Genomic DNA, 15,521 nt, shown 5'->3' with positions numbered 1-15,521 from the left:
CACCAGTCACAATTATTCATCCCTGTATTAATAAAATGTTCCGGAGTCTACTACATGAATTGCACTTTAATCTCTCCCAGGCTCCTGAAAGCAGGCAGGGCCAAAGTGTACCACAACCCTCCTCCCCCTCATGCTTCTGTCACACATGTCATGGCTAAACCTGTCACAGAGGACTCAAAATCCCACAATGCTCCTTGCTACCCTGTAAGCCACATTGTCCAGCATCTATTTGGGGTAAGTCAGCATTGTGTGCACTTATTTTTGATTACTCAAGAATATATAAAAATGGTCAAATGGTCCCTTCGAAGTGACACATTAAGACACCAAGGCCTTGAGGAACACCAGAGAAAAATTCATGCTGTGTTTTGGTATTAAAAGCTTTTGACATTTGGAGATTTCTGCAAGAATTTACGTTTTTTTTGCAATTGGATGACAAGACCTTCTCCTCTGGAGATTGCACAGAGACCCCTTCATTGTCAATATGCCCAGGAAGGCCATTTGTCCTCTGTATGCTCCAGATTTCTAGTTTATGGTTGTGAAGTTTCATGAGGCTATGATCTTCTTAGAGGCCAAGTTTTACTACGATTAAATGGCCACTATGGGGACTAACATCATCAGACATGAATACAATTGGGCTCCACTGTCTTTGGAGCCCAGTATGCAGAAATAGAACAGGCAAAAATAACACATTTTTACTGTATGCAAATAACTGGATCTTTTGCCCAAAGCTACATGTGCTTAGCATAAAGTGGGCAGATCTGTAAGGGGAGTTTTTTGGGTACCCATATATCCCATTTTCATTGACTAGACAAGTCAAAGGACTCCTCTGAAAGCCTCTGAAAGAGAGTAAATGTAGGAATATTTGTTGGAAAATGTTGTTTAAAAGTCTAAAAATGTCCTCCTTGCTTTTTTTTCCCCCTCCGGCAGAGCAATTGTGCAGATATGAAGTTCAACATAACAAATGATCATCCAGCTGAGATGAAGAAGGCCAAATTTGTTGATTTCTCTAAGCTGGAGAATGAGCTCAGGGACCACATCATCAAACAGGAGGTGTGTGTTTGTTTGTAGCTGCTAAGAAGCACTGAGGCCTAGTTTCTTGTCGTCATTGAATAACTTTAAAGTCTGTATTCTGTTCTCTTGGATGACCTTATTTTTTATCTGTGTTGTATGTATTTGATATTGCTAATGGGGTCTTTTTGCTGTAGGGCCGACCGAGGTTGTGCTTCCTTGAGTTTCTAGGTTACCATGACCCGTACCGTCCACAGTCTCAGGTAGATACGCATACACACCCACCCTCACACGCACACACACCCCTGATCACTACCCTAAAATAACTACGTGTTTCAGCAGGAAGATCAGGTCATTCAATTTCCTTTATGTCATACATTTCAATGGGAAGTGACATGCAGAGCAAGGGCGCATCATACCCAGGTCACCAATTTAACCACCACTGTCAGCTGATCTGAGAGTTTTGATTGGCAGGCCTATTAACAATACTCTCCACTGTCCTGTCTATACCTTACCCAAGTGGATCTCCATCAGATTGCTATTATAAGTGCTCGTGTATTTCCATTCTGTGCTTTCTGAATCCATATGCTATTTGCCAATAACAGACAGTCAGAAATGACCCCCAGGAACTTTTGATGCCCATTCGCTTCCTATTTCCATTACCCTTCTGCCCTTCTGCTTTTTTCTCCTCTTTCGCCCGTCTGTCTCTTTGAGTGCAGCGTTTCCTCCTCCTTTCCATATACCTCTTACGTTTCATCATTGTTCACCTTTATTCCTCCAGGCAACAGAAACAGACTTCAGCAACGTTGGTAGCATGATAGAGTGCGGGCTCTTCATTGAAGCCCTGGACTCAATCAGGAGCGCTGTGTTCCCAGGACTGCTGCCACCAGCGCCGTACCTGGTCTCCCTCTTAGAATACGCACAGCAGGTAGGACCAGAATTACCAGACTGTAGAAATTCCCTCCTGCTGCTGCAGGAGCCTCAGGGGCTGCATGAAAGTATACCATGTTTCATTACAGTCTCCTGAATTCTGGTCGCAGCCTTTTTTGGTGTGCTGTACGGCCAAATATCCAAACCGCTCACGCTTCAATTGTTGTCTGTTCATTATGTCGCAGGGGAATGCCACGTCTGTCTTCCTGAGAAATTTCCAACAGGTCATGTCTAACCTGCTCGTCACAAACCCTCCCTGGCTCGCTCCCAGCACAGTGAATAAATATTTCACCCAGGTGTTGCAGTGTCCTCGGTGTAAGACGGGCATGTGGCCTTTCCTAGAGACAGCAATCAGGTAAATCTGATGTCACGTTAAGTGTTAGGATAAGTAAAGGCATAGTTCCAATTTTTTAGTGGTGGTGTGTGAGGTCCCTTTCTATATTCAGTGTATTGCCTGCAGTAGATGGTGGTTGGCATGCCCCCAGTTTAGCCACCTAAAACCAGGCTCAACTAAGAAAATCAGTATCTGTTTAAGGGAACACACTGCTTTACCAAACAGTCTTTTTCAAAGGGAAACCCCCATTATATGAGCAAAATGTTACTCTCTTCAAAGCAACCAGGCTCCATTTGCAATTTCCATTTGCATTGTTTAGTTTTGTTTCTGTTATTGTAGGTCTTAGTCTTAGCTCAGATTAATCAAAATCACACAAACAAGCTAGCCGATGGAGGCAGTGGTAGACCAACAACTCCTGTGTTCTGTGAGGTAAAATGGCTGTTTTTGCCAATGGAGCCTGGTAGCTTTGAAGGAATATTTGGTTTATGTAACAGAAGTGTCCTGGCAAGGTAAAGCAGTGAAAATATTCTAAATATGGCATACACACATGCTGACCACCACCTACTGTAGGTAATACACTAACTATGGATAAATACCTCATACAACCCCACTTCAAACACTCCAAACTATACATTTAAAACCTCTTTTACCATAAAAGAAACCACAATATGTAGTGAACAAGCACTCTTGACAGTAATATGCAAAATAATGTTCTCACGTACAGTTTCTCTACATGTGTGTATTCCTTCAGTTACTGCTTGTCCGGTGAGGTCACTTGTCACCCGTTCCCTGGACCTGCTCTGCCGACACTCTTACATTTTCATAGTGACCTCCTGGCATTTTTCCTCAAGCTCTTCCAGGGGGAACTCCACTCTGTCACCACCAGGTAACAATCTATATCTATATATATACAATGTGGGAGAAAAAGGTGCAGCCTCCGCTTGTTTGTTTAAATCTATAGTCTCAACAAAGCCCCTAATTGTTCTTGCATGGGCAGTCAACAAATCTTTGTATTTTGGCTGATATAAGAACATGGTCATTTGAATTTATAACGAGATAACAGCTCATACTTCTGACTATTTTTAAGATGTACAACAAGACTAGATGTATGATTTTCAGTTTCCATTTGTCTGTATTTATTTAAGCAGCCTCAGATAAACTGCATGTAATATTGTATCCTACAAATGTGACTGAATTGATTAAGGTTATGCTGCTGTTTTTGTTTTTTACAGTAAATGATCTGTGCTCCCTCAGTCATCCTGCCTTTCTCTGCCTCTTAGGGATTTCTTGCTTTCTGAGGGAACAGGAGTTTCTCAGCCCTCAGCGTCAGGATCGTTGTTGTATGGAACCTTCTGGACTGTGTGGGAGCGTTCCACGCTGTTGTCCCGAGCTGTGAAAAAACTACTGCAGCTCCTGGTAAAGGCTGCTATCGAGGTAAATATTGTGAGACTTATGCATAGTTGTTGTTGTTATGTATTGATTGTGATCTGAACCAAAAAGAAAAACAAAGTTACTCCCACTCTTAGAGCTTTCTAACTCCATATGATGTTGTTTATCTTCACTAAAGGACGACACTGAGACAGATGAGAAGCAGAAGCTGCATCTGGCCGACACCCTGCTGGACCTGCTGTCCGTGTTGGTGGAGTTCTGGTGTCAGCAACACTTCAAACTGAACCAGAACCTGGTGGAAAAAGGCTTAAAAGACCTGGCAGAGCACTTTGCCGTTATCAGCCAGGGTATGGATAATAATGTGGGAAAACAGAAATTGAAAACAGGAATAATATCTCTTCTCAGTTCCCCCAAAGGTTCTGCTGTCTTGCATGTAAATGTTTGTGTTAGGTTTATATCTGTCTTTTCTTAAAAATTCATTTTGTGTGCATGTATCTGTTTTAATCACAAGAAATACAAATGTTGCTTTTCAGGTGTTACTATTTTTACAAAGTCTGCACCAGAAAACAGAATGTGCAGTGAAATACATTATTTACTAATAATTCAGTTACATTTTTTATGTTTTTTTGTTTGGACATTGCAGGTTAAAATAAGGAGGGGGGTTAAAACAACCATTCCAAGATTAAAGTCATACATTTCTGTGAAAAAACTAAACTTTCCAAAAAAAACAAAACAAAATAAACTTGAATATTCTCTGAGATTACTTAGTCATTAATTTTTAAGAACAAAAGTCAGAAATTTCCAAAATTTTCAAGATTAATAATAATACAAGAAAACGCAGGTATATTCTCTGAGAATAAAGTGGTAAATGCATGAGAAAAAATTCATGAAACTTCTTCATTGTTTATTTCTTGTAAAATTGTGACTTTAATCTCAGAGACTTTTTCTTGCAAATTTATCTATTTGCAGTTTTAACCTGCAATGGCCCTCATATGTCATAGAAAAAGTTAGTTAAAAATAAATAAATAATTGAATTACTTGTAAATAATGGATTTCATTGCACATTCTGATATGTACAAAAAGGAGAAAAATAATATTCTCCAAGATTATGAATATTACCCCCTCCATCTACTCCATTTTTTTTAATCTGCATGGTCCTAATACATCATTGTATTTTTGTCTTCTGACCAAGCTAACTTGCATTTTTTTAAATTATGAATTAATCTCTGACAGTATAGCATATGATGTATTTTCCTCCGTTTTGTCCCGTAGACTTGTCTCCGGTTGTTCTGGCAGAGCTGGTTGTCAGGATTCGCTCTACCAGACTGAAGCTGGTGATGGCTGATGCCGTATTCAGGAATCTTTGCTGCAGAAATGGATTCACAGTTGGAGATGAGCCGCTCTCTCTCAAGAAAATGGTGTGTGTGTGTTTGTTTCTTGTTCTTCACTCAATTTCCCATTACTTACCCACGGGAAACCTCATCTGCTTTCATCAGTCTTGTATTCATGACAGGCTTTGTCATAATTTTGAGTCGTGCACCTCTTACTTCTGTGAATCACAACAGTCGTGTGCTGCTTAGTTTAGTCATGAAGACACAGAATGATGTTATGTAAAATAGAAGTTTTACACATGAGTAAAGTTCAGTTCATGTACTGGAAAAGTAATTTTGCCTCAAAAGTGATTTTGGCAAAATAAGAATGTACAGGATCTTAAAATTCAGATAAAACCAGTGGTGGAAAAACTACTTAGATCTTTTACTTCAATAAAAGTAGAGAAACGCTGGTCTGAAAATATTCAGTTATGAGTAAATGTCCAGAATACTTAAATAAAGGTAAAGGTACTCACATATTTGTGTCAAAGGTAAAAGTACTCATGAAGAATGGCTCCTCTCACAGTATTATTATATTATTACAGAATTTTGTATTATTCTGTTTTCATCACTAACAAATATATGTCAAAAGATTTTAATTTAATTTGTGTTGGTGGTAAGACTGGGTTGATTGGGTTTTGTAGTACTGCATCATGTCACATAAACATATCGTATTTTTTATCTAAAAAGTAACTAGCAACTAAACTTGTGTAAAAAAAAAATGTAGTGGAATAAAATGTCTAATGCGGTAAAAGTAGAAAGTAGCATAAAATGGAAATACTTGAGTAAAGTACATGAAAATTGTACACAAGTACAGTACTTGATTAAATGTTCTTAGTTGCATTCCACCATGAGTTATGTAGTCTCACAGCCTGGAGGAAGAAGTTGCTCTTCTGTCTTGTGGTTTTGTTGGGGACACTCCTGGATCTCCTGCCCTCTACCTCCCTAAACCACCAGTGTTTATAAAATCACAGCAAATAAGAAAGAAAGTGAGGAAACAAACAATATTACTGATTTTAAAAAGTTTCTGATAATCATTTTGTTTCATTTTTCCTCTGTGCTTTTGTGTTCTGATAAAAAGGCATGAAACACAGATGTTCTGCATTAGTTAACTTGTCAAAATTAGTACAGATTATATTACAGTTCTCTGCTACAGAGACAGAGATGGCTGATGTGGTCAACACATTATATTACATTGCAGTAGAACATCTGGTTTGTCACTCAGGCTTGATGTCTTTGTGTCTGTTCAGTCCCACAAAGACACACAAACTTCACAAACTGTCACTGTATTACCTTTTGTGTGTGTGTCTGACAGGTGATGTCCTACCTGCCTGCTCTGGGGAGTCTGGCTCAGAGTCCCATGGGTGCTCGCCTCAGGACTGGACGCACCTCCTACAGCTGCACCAGCCAGGGGAGCGGCAGCAGGTCAGTTACACGCAGCTGTCTGTCTGTCTGTACCACTGTTTGTGTCAGTCTGTCGGCTACATTTTCACAGGAGCCTGAAGCAGAACATGTGAGAACACACTGTACATGTGGAGGTGGGGGCTGCACAAGAGCCAAGAGTTTAGTCCAGGGGTTCCCAAACTTTTTGAGCTCAAGACCCAGTCCAAATGTGAAATTTGGCTTGCGGCGCAACAAAACCAGACTGTGTTCAGTGACTTTTTCTGCACCGGTACTATGTGCAGGTTGTTGATGGGGGAAAAAATGCCTTTTTGCTGTGGCGTTGAAATCGCATATAATTTTTATATGCTAATATTGCATCAAAGTTTAAAACTCTGTTGGGGGCTGCTTTCTCTCATTCCACACTGCTTTTCACTATTGGAGGAAATGCAGTTTGCAATTCAATTATTGGCAACCCAATAAAAATGCATCATGTTGGGTCCTGACCCCAAGTTTGGGAAAGCTGGTTCAGTCTAACCCTCTAAAACATTTAGAACCAACTTGAACATATTTTTGAGCCTGCAGGTGTTTTTTTTCTCTCCAGATTTCAGCATTTTGTGTTGTACTATATTTTTGTCAAGTCAAGTCACATTTTATTTGTATAGTACAATATCAGAAGTCAGAATTAGCCTCAGGAGGCTTTACAACTTAAACAGCATGCGATACACCCTCAAAAGAATGAGGAAACACCACAGCTAGAGAGGAAAAACCCCGAGTGTTTGCTTGCATATAACAGTTGCCTAACTGTTGTTTTTGAGACCGTATCAAAGCCAGTTATCACTGTCTCATTGTTGTTGTTTGTTTCTTCCCCAAAAGTTGTTTTCTTGGTGTATAAACAGCATACGTGTTGCTGGTGAGCTGAGGCTATGTAACAAAGTCTTCCACTGTCTGCTATCCTCTCAAATTAGCTCTGTCCGTCTTTCATTTACCTTCGTGTCTTTTTATTGGTTTTACGTATGTTTAAAATAACAGAGCTATTCGAGCAGCGTCTCGTTTGCCTCCATTGTCACGTTTGAACCCGTAGATTTAAGGGTAGAGGCAGCAGCGTGAGGCAAAACGGGTGAAAATGTACAGGCCCGATGAGAAATGTGAGTGAAAAGGAACAAAGGAACACCTGGAGAGAGGATGAGTGTGTGTGTGTGTGGGTGTGTGTGTGTGGGTGTGTGTGTGGGTGGGTGTGTTGGTGGGTGGGGGTGAGGAGCAGCAGCAGAGATGCATGAATGGAGGGACTGAGGGAAAGCTGGAGAGAGGCAAATGGAGGTCAGACGGAGCGTGAGGAGTTGGCATGTGATGGGTCATGCCCAGGTCTGATCCTATCAGTGTGTGCCGGCTGACAGGAGGGGTGCAGAGGGAGGTTAGACCCCTCCTCACACACACACACACACACACGCAGACACAGGGCTGCTGGGTCTGATTTGGACAGGAAGCCGACAGATAGACAGACTAGGATATCCCATCAGGCCTTTGTGTCTTCCCTCACGACCACCATCTCTCAGCTTTCAACCCCCCCACCTTCTCCACCTCTCTTGATCTGCCCTCGCATACTAAATCCCTCCCTGAATTCAATCACACACACACTCTCCATACACCACATCAGACATCTGCTGCTCCACCAGCAGGTAGTTGGCCTGGAGAAGGGCAGGAGTCACCAGGGAGCAGGTTCACGCGAAGGCTACTGGTTCATGCACCGTCCAGATCCCCCTCATCCCTCCATCATGGCTCTCTTCTTCTCCTCTCTGCTCTCCCCGCAGTTTGAAGGATTTAGTTTATTTTGACATGAGAAGAGCTGGGAGAAAAAGGAAAAAAGAAAAACAAGGAATGCAATCTGTGCGGATGAGATAAAGAAATGCCAAAGGGCATGTAAAATCATTTGACCCTAAAAGAAAGAATGCCATCAAGATGACAAAGCCTGTGATAAATCGAGGACAGAAACCAAAAGGAAATCTTGTTTCCTCGTGTTTCATGGTTGGATTCATGATGTTATACATATTGTCAGTGATGTTGACACTCGTAATCAATTAACACATCTTATGTTGTAGTACACAGTCTGACACACTCCTCAATCGCTAAGCATTTTCTGATTCTCTGTTTTTTGAGCGGCTTTGACTCCTGAAAATCATTTCAATATTTTATGTAAAAAATCAGCCGTATGTTATTGTTCTCTGCTTTAAGTAGAACAACTGTGGATGTGGCTTCAGTTGTCATATAGAGGTTTCACTTCTGTTTTATCTGCAAATAAAGGTGTTAACTAGAACCATTAAGGGTTCTTCAACTTGTCCCCATAGGAGAACCCTTTTTGAGAACCTTTTGTAAAGGTTCTTCTTGGAACCCTTTCAGAAAGTTCGGTCTAGAACCCAACGTAAAGGGTTATACCTAGAGCCATCTGTGAAAGGTTCCATCCAGAACCCCTTATAAGGGTGTAATGTTTCATATTCTCAGGATGCTGACAAGAACCCGCCAAAGGGGTTCTACCTTTTTAGACGCAAGGGATTTACCTAGAGCACAGTCAGGGGCTTTTCCTGAGAACCTTTTTATACACCAAAGGTTTCATCCAGAACCCACCCATGGGATCACTTTTATGGTACAAAGAACCATTAATGAAAGAGTTCCTCAAAGATGTCAACAATCCGTAAAGAACTTTTTTCCAAAAAGGGTTCTCTGGATGAGGGGGGCCCTTCATGGAACCCTTAGTCTTACAAAGAACTCTTGACAAACCCTTTCTTTTTAAAAAAAAAAGGGTTCTTTAGAAGCAAAGAGTTACGGGCAGTACCTGAGCCCTTGTGGAAGAACCCTTTTGGAACTCTTATTTCTAAGAGCGTGTCAGCAGAACACAAGACCAAGACAGAAATTCCGGCAGCACGTTTGGGATTGGATTTATGAAAAGAGCTGCAGCAGGTCATAAAGGTTGAGAGGAGCCACATGACCCCTTTATCTTTCATTTCGGTCTGTTAGAACACATTAAGGCTGTTTTACTGTGACTTGAAGCTGCTGTCGTCGTATATGAGAGATGGCGAGTAAGTGGTGTTCTTCTGCACCAACAGACAGGCTGGCATCGGGGCATGCGTCCAAGCCATACCAAGCTGACAGGCCGGCTGATTGACCGACTGTTTAGATGGCCGTTTGACTTGCCGGCTGGCTGCGTGGCAGTGAGTGCTGTTAGCAGAAGGGAAGCTGTAATTAAACGAAGGTTTCCTCCTGCTGGTTTAATCGAGCTCTGTGTGTCGCTTATCTTTTCAAACCATTTGACTATGTCATTACTTTGGCTCCATCTCCTCTGAACAGACCTGTAGAGAGTGTCAACTGGATTTAAGAAAAGCCTGTAACTTGGCCTGGCCAATAAAATGATGGTTTTATGTAACAGTAAGTGACACTTTTTCGATAGCAGTAAGAAAATTGTTTAATAAAATGTTCAATAGTTTAACTTAAAGGCATTAAATGCAAACTGCCATGAAAGCACCAAACAAATGTGCCCTGGCTCATAAACGGCCTGTCATATCTCTCAATAATGGAGCGTGCTACGAGTGACACACAAACGGCCAGTTATTTAAGGGGTTGCAGCACTGATGTGTGACACAATAGCAAAACATCATGCACATGTGTGTTCTTTAACACACACACTGTGTGGATGGTAAAAATTCCTCCAACTGTCCTGCCAGGCCCATGTAATACACGAGCAACTGTTGCATATTGCAGCATATTTATTTCCAATTATTATGCTTATCTTTATATACAGCACACTACAATGCCAAACATAATGTGTAGCAGAGCACAGCATTCTTATTACTCTTAACCTGTGGTATGCTTTATTATTCATTTTTATTCAGAATTTCTGTTGTAGTCTAATGTGTTATAATAGTTGTATTTAGCATTTTATTTTTTTCAAATCTTTTCACGCTCTCTCACCAAGTCACACTCCTGTGTACCTGGTAAATTTGGCAAATAAAGCGATTCTGATTCTGGGAAAGAAAAGGTGGATAAGATGAGAAATCGGTGAGGAATTGAGTGCAGATGGTGAAGATGTTAATAAAAAAAAAGGACAGGTAGGCTTGCCACTATGTCAGTTTTATAGGTTTCTTTGGTCTATTACCTGTGTGCTTTGATAAATAAAGTGATTAAAGGTGAAATATGGAACACCCTACTGTTAAAAAATGGACACTGCAGTCCAAAATCAAATTATTGGAGCTACCCCTCCTCCCCAGACTCGACATTATACTTTGACAATAACGAGCGACAATGAGTCCTACACTGTAAGTTGATCAGCTGATTATAACTGTCAGTTATCTGTCAATATAAAGCTAAGCCCGTTATCCCGAAACAAAAACCCACCGCTCTAAAAATACACACTCTGGAGTTCAGTGACTGATCAATCAATCAATCAATCAATCAATCAGACTTTATTTATTTAGAACTTTTCATACTAACAAAAAGTGCTTCATACAATAAAACAATAACTCACTCCCCCACCCACAGAGCAATGACTCTGTAAATAATAAACCATTAAAATAAGATGAACTGAGGAAATGCTATCATAAGAGAGGAAAAACCTGAGGCAGGATGAAAGTAGATAAAAAGTAAATTAACGGTTATAAGATTATAAGATAAAATACTGAAATACTAAAATTAATTATTTCTAACGACTCATAATGACTGTGTGAAACAGGCATTGTGCAGAATCACACAGGCCAAAACTTTTTTTTTTTATTAGAAAATGTGTTTTTCTCTTGAACTTAAAATGCAGTAACAGTCCTTTCAGTAAATAAAACAAGAATAAAAAATCAAATAAGTAACCAAGTGATATCATAGGGAATACCATGGTTCCGTACGATATTGAGAATTTATTTTTATTGTGATATCGCAATATTGAATACATTGTTTTTATCAACTGAAATGAAACATTTTATTTAGGTAATTTTTCAGCTATATCACCATATCTGTAAATGCATCGTCCTCATTAATATTTTACTAATGGAGTTCTCTTTGCTTCTGCCTCTTTGGTGGAATTAAAGCAAGTATAAATTCTAATGCATAGCTTTCTCTTGCTGTGGCATTCGACATGCACTTCCCCATTACTTCCATTATTGCAAACAAGTTCCTTGAGAGTCGGCCTCCAAGGGCACTCGCTGCCCCAGGCCCAGAATTGATAACTGTGCCACTGACAGCATGCTGGCCTCCTAAAGGAGACCATGAGGGAGGGAGAGGCCGGGGCGTATACAAGCCAAGTACTGTCAACCTCCACTGCTGCCAGCCTATATGGACAGGGGACACTCGGGTGAAGTGGTTCAAGATGAGAAGTGGTACGCCCTTATCCCAGACACTCTTATGGACTCTCTCATTCACACACACACACATTCACATACACACAGAGCTCGTCTCATCTCTTCTCAGCCTTGTCCCTGCTAATAACAAGCAACGTGACAGGACGTGTGTTTCCTCCTCACTGCTGGGAGCTCCTTCCTGGCTTCTGAACAAGCCAATTACCAGGGAACAAGCCTCTTCCCTGTAATACGGATGGCACTCCGCTTCAATGCTGCGCACGCGCACGTGCACGCACGTATACACTCAAGACACCTGTCAGGCTTCATGCAGGCAGATCTCCCATACCCACTCACAGGACTAGTGACAGCCCACAGCTATTAGCACGCCACTACTTTGAAGAGGCTTCACTTTCTTTTACTAGTTATTCCTCCTAATGTGCTTGCTCACATCGAATTCTCCGTCTGTGCGTTTGAGGCGTTAAGTGGGAGGAAAAGTGCTTTGGAGACGGGAATGGAGGGTTGGGTGTGTGAAGTGTATGTGTGGCCAACACAGTAGGGGTTTGACAGATATTGTCAGATTTCATATGAAATGATACGGCGCCACGAGGGATTCATTTGCTAATGGCACTTTTCACAGCGCAGACATGCCTGTTCCACTTTCTGTACCGCTAGGTCTCCACACTGTCATGCTGAAATGGTCACTCAATGAAATGTTGGACTTGTTAGTGTGAATCAGGGTCAGTCTCTTAGACTGGGTTGGACCAACACAGATTCATTTGTATATCTGATTAAATCCTGGTTTAACTTTAAGTTGTTTCACCAAACTTTTAAACTAACCTTAAATTGAAAAAACCTCTCTTTAAACCTCACTTTAATTTTTTACTCTAAATTCAATCCAATACTGTTGCACCAAAACCTGAAGCTCCACTTTACATTGTGATCCAGTATTAACTTTAAACTTACACTTGAGCAGGTTTAACTTATAAAATAGCTGCCTTTTTGACAGGGATACAGCAAAATAATGACAAACTTAACCTATGATTTTTTTTTTGGCAGGATGAGTATGAGAAACTTGAATTGTGCTTTAGAAAGGGAACCTTTTTTGTGGCAGATTTTATTTTTCAAGCCTGGGAGAGAAGGCAGAATATTCTGTTTAAGACTGAGCTATGGAATAGACTGCGATTTTGTAACACAAGGAAAATGTTTGTGCACTGCAGCTGTATTTGGCGTCTTCTAAACCCATGAGGGCTGGGCACTTTTTGTGCATGGCACAGAAATAAAAAAAAAAAAATCAACGTAAGTGAGTTTTATGATGTGTCTCCTCTTTCTTTCATTCCAGTTGATAATTCAGCCAACTACTTTTTCTGAAAAGAGGAGAAATTAGACCTTCTAACCTTACATTGTTTTCTAGCTAAAATGTTACATTGTTTGCTAGCTAATTAAATTTTTAGCCAGCTAGCAAACTATAAACGGTTTTGTTAACTTTTTAGCTGTCTAGCAAACAAAATAATATTTAATTATGTTTTTAGCTAGCTAGCATACAATACAACATTTTATTTTACCTAGTAGACAACACAATGTTTGTTTGTTTGTTTTAATTCATTCTGCAAGAAAACATTGCAACATTTTATTAGGGAACTGTTTATCCCCCTCTTACCCCCCCTCTTATACTTACTAGCTAGGTCCCAACGGCACTCAAATTTATTTATTTTATTTATTTATTTTGTTTTGGCAAACGATTTGATTAAACTCTAATTTTGGTTTACATCATTAAACTTGGATTTACCAAACTGAGATTAGTTTATTACCGAAGCCTCTAGATGACCTATAAAAGCAAACAAGACCATCACCAAGAAGATTGGCTATTCCCATATAGTAATTCTTAATACCTGCCACCAGGTTGAATTCACCTTGAAATCAGACTAAATAAGTTTGTGTTTACATTTTCCAGGGCAAACTTAAAGTGAGTCTTACGTTAAACAGACAAAAAGGAGAAGGTGGAGATTTTTATTAAGATTATTTTGTTTTGAATGTTTTATTTTATAGTTATTACAGTGGAAACACTACAGCTGTTGTTCACAGGGGCCTCCAAAATCAACAAAATGTGAAAGTTCCTTGTAATAGCTTTAATCTTTGTTAGTGCAACCAAGTGTTATTGAATTAGGTTTGGTACATACGCGTATATTTTTTTGGAACCCCTTTGACCACATCCTTTCTCTCCACACAGCGCTCAGAGCTCTTTGGTGAATGAAAGAAGCCCAGAGAAAGAGAACATCCCCAGAGGTTTGAAGAGAGTCAATGCAGCAGGTACACACACACACACACACACACACACACACACACACACACGCACACGCACACACACACACCACACCACTGCTTGAAAGTATAGCTGCACATTTGCAAGGAGCGGACTTTTAATGGACTGATGCACTGCACTAGGTCATCAGTAAAGAGGGACATGATAGCTCTGTCATCACTTTCAGTTTAATGAAGAGCACGTAATGTATGGAGAGAGTGATTGATTTGCATCGGACCACGCTTCCATCCAGTCAGCTGTAAGGGCAACTCGGCTGCATAATTCAGCCTGTTGTGCGTGTTTGGTGCTGAGTTTGGGCCACATTACCACCTCTATATTACTCCTTCACTCGTTCTGTTCGAATTGAAATTCAATACTGCACTCTTTGTTTTGTTTTCCTCATGTCTTATTCACCTTTTAAAAAAGTAATAGATAAATAAATAAATGGCACGGACAGAAATAATGGCTTTCTCACACAAAACAATAACACATATTAGTACGCACAGTGCGCCTCAGATCTCCATTTTAGGGATATTAAATGCAGCAATTAGGGTAGCGTTGCAGATATACAGCGGCTGCACTGGTGGAACTTCCTGCAATTAGAGGCATGGCACTCTGTGTGAACTCTCGAAGGTGTCAGAGCTCATATCTCCCCCCTCCACCTGATCAGAAAGGCCCTGTGCCGCTGTGAAGGAGGGGTGGAGGGTAAAGGAGAGGGGGAGATGGGGGAGGGAGAGGAGGGAGGGCTGAGGCAGGAGACTCAAGGCTGTTGGCATGTGTTGTTTTTCCACTACGTGATCTCTATACCGATGCGGTCGGCATTAATTTTTGATGAACCATCGGCACAGCATCCTCCCCTCTCGCCCTCTCATCCCATTCTGTCTCACCCTCATTCTCTCTCTCTCTCCCATCCTCCCTTTCTCTTACAGGCTTTTTTTCACCCACATATGTAAGCTCGCTTTCTTATATGCTGCACTTTTTTTCTGCTTTGGAGCATCTGTCTCGCCTCCTGGAACCTCAGTATCTTTGTCAAAGTAGCTGAGAGGGGTTGAGGGATTTGGGATGAACTTCTCTTTTTCAGTTTCCATTATTTGCTTGCGGAGGCTCAGCAGAGATTTCAATCTAAATCAGCCTGAATGTACTGTATGCAGATTGTCAAAGAAGAACTGCTGAGTGTTTTTATTGCTTAAAATCTGTTTGCTTTTAGCTTCTTGTCATCCTGAAGCAAACTGTTAAAAGCCGATATTCACGCTGAAGAGTTCAGTGCATAGTTTATGGGAATGTAAAGCTACTCCAGGTGACTTTATCCAACAATGAAAAATAACTGTTTCAAAAGTTTGTGTTTTGCTGAACAATCAAAGTCTAATTCTTTCCTATAAAAATTATATTTAACACACTAATGAACAAACCTTTGAGCTGAGTGATACAACCCAGCATTTTAAATGAGACGGATATTGGCTAAAACAATGTCATCCCATGGTTCATCAGCTGTTCTA

General features: G+C 40.6%; 1 protein-coding gene across 1 annotated transcript in view; it reads left to right on the top strand.

Annotated features, from left to right (window-relative positions):
• Positions 1-15,521, top strand: part of slf1 (SMC5/6 complex localization factor 1) — a 51,609-nt gene that overhangs the window by 4,656 nt on the left and 31,432 nt on the right. Inside the window, exons 5-15 of the mRNA XM_084728152.1 lie at positions 81-234; positions 928-1,050; positions 1,206-1,271; positions 1,790-1,936; positions 2,124-2,293; positions 3,024-3,158; positions 3,553-3,706; positions 3,840-4,008; positions 4,934-5,079; positions 6,347-6,456; positions 13,954-14,033. Coding sequence (XP_084584278.1) covers positions 81-234; positions 928-1,050; positions 1,206-1,271; positions 1,790-1,936; positions 2,124-2,293; positions 3,024-3,158; positions 3,553-3,706; positions 3,840-4,008; positions 4,934-5,079; positions 6,347-6,456; positions 13,954-14,033 — 1,454 coding nt within the window. The remainder of the gene's footprint in view (positions 1-80; positions 235-927; positions 1,051-1,205; positions 1,272-1,789; positions 1,937-2,123; positions 2,294-3,023; positions 3,159-3,552; positions 3,707-3,839; positions 4,009-4,933; positions 5,080-6,346; positions 6,457-13,953; positions 14,034-15,521) is intronic.

The sequence above is a fragment of the Lutjanus erythropterus genome, chromosome 10, assembly GCF_056507025.1.
Source record: "Lutjanus erythropterus isolate fLutEry1 chromosome 10, fLutEry1.hap2, whole genome shotgun sequence".
NCBI lineage: Eukaryota > Metazoa > Chordata > Actinopteri > Lutjaniformes > Lutjanidae > Lutjanus > Lutjanus erythropterus.
Note: the sequence above shows the minus strand (reverse complement) of the source record. Positions and strands in the feature narration are given on the sequence as shown.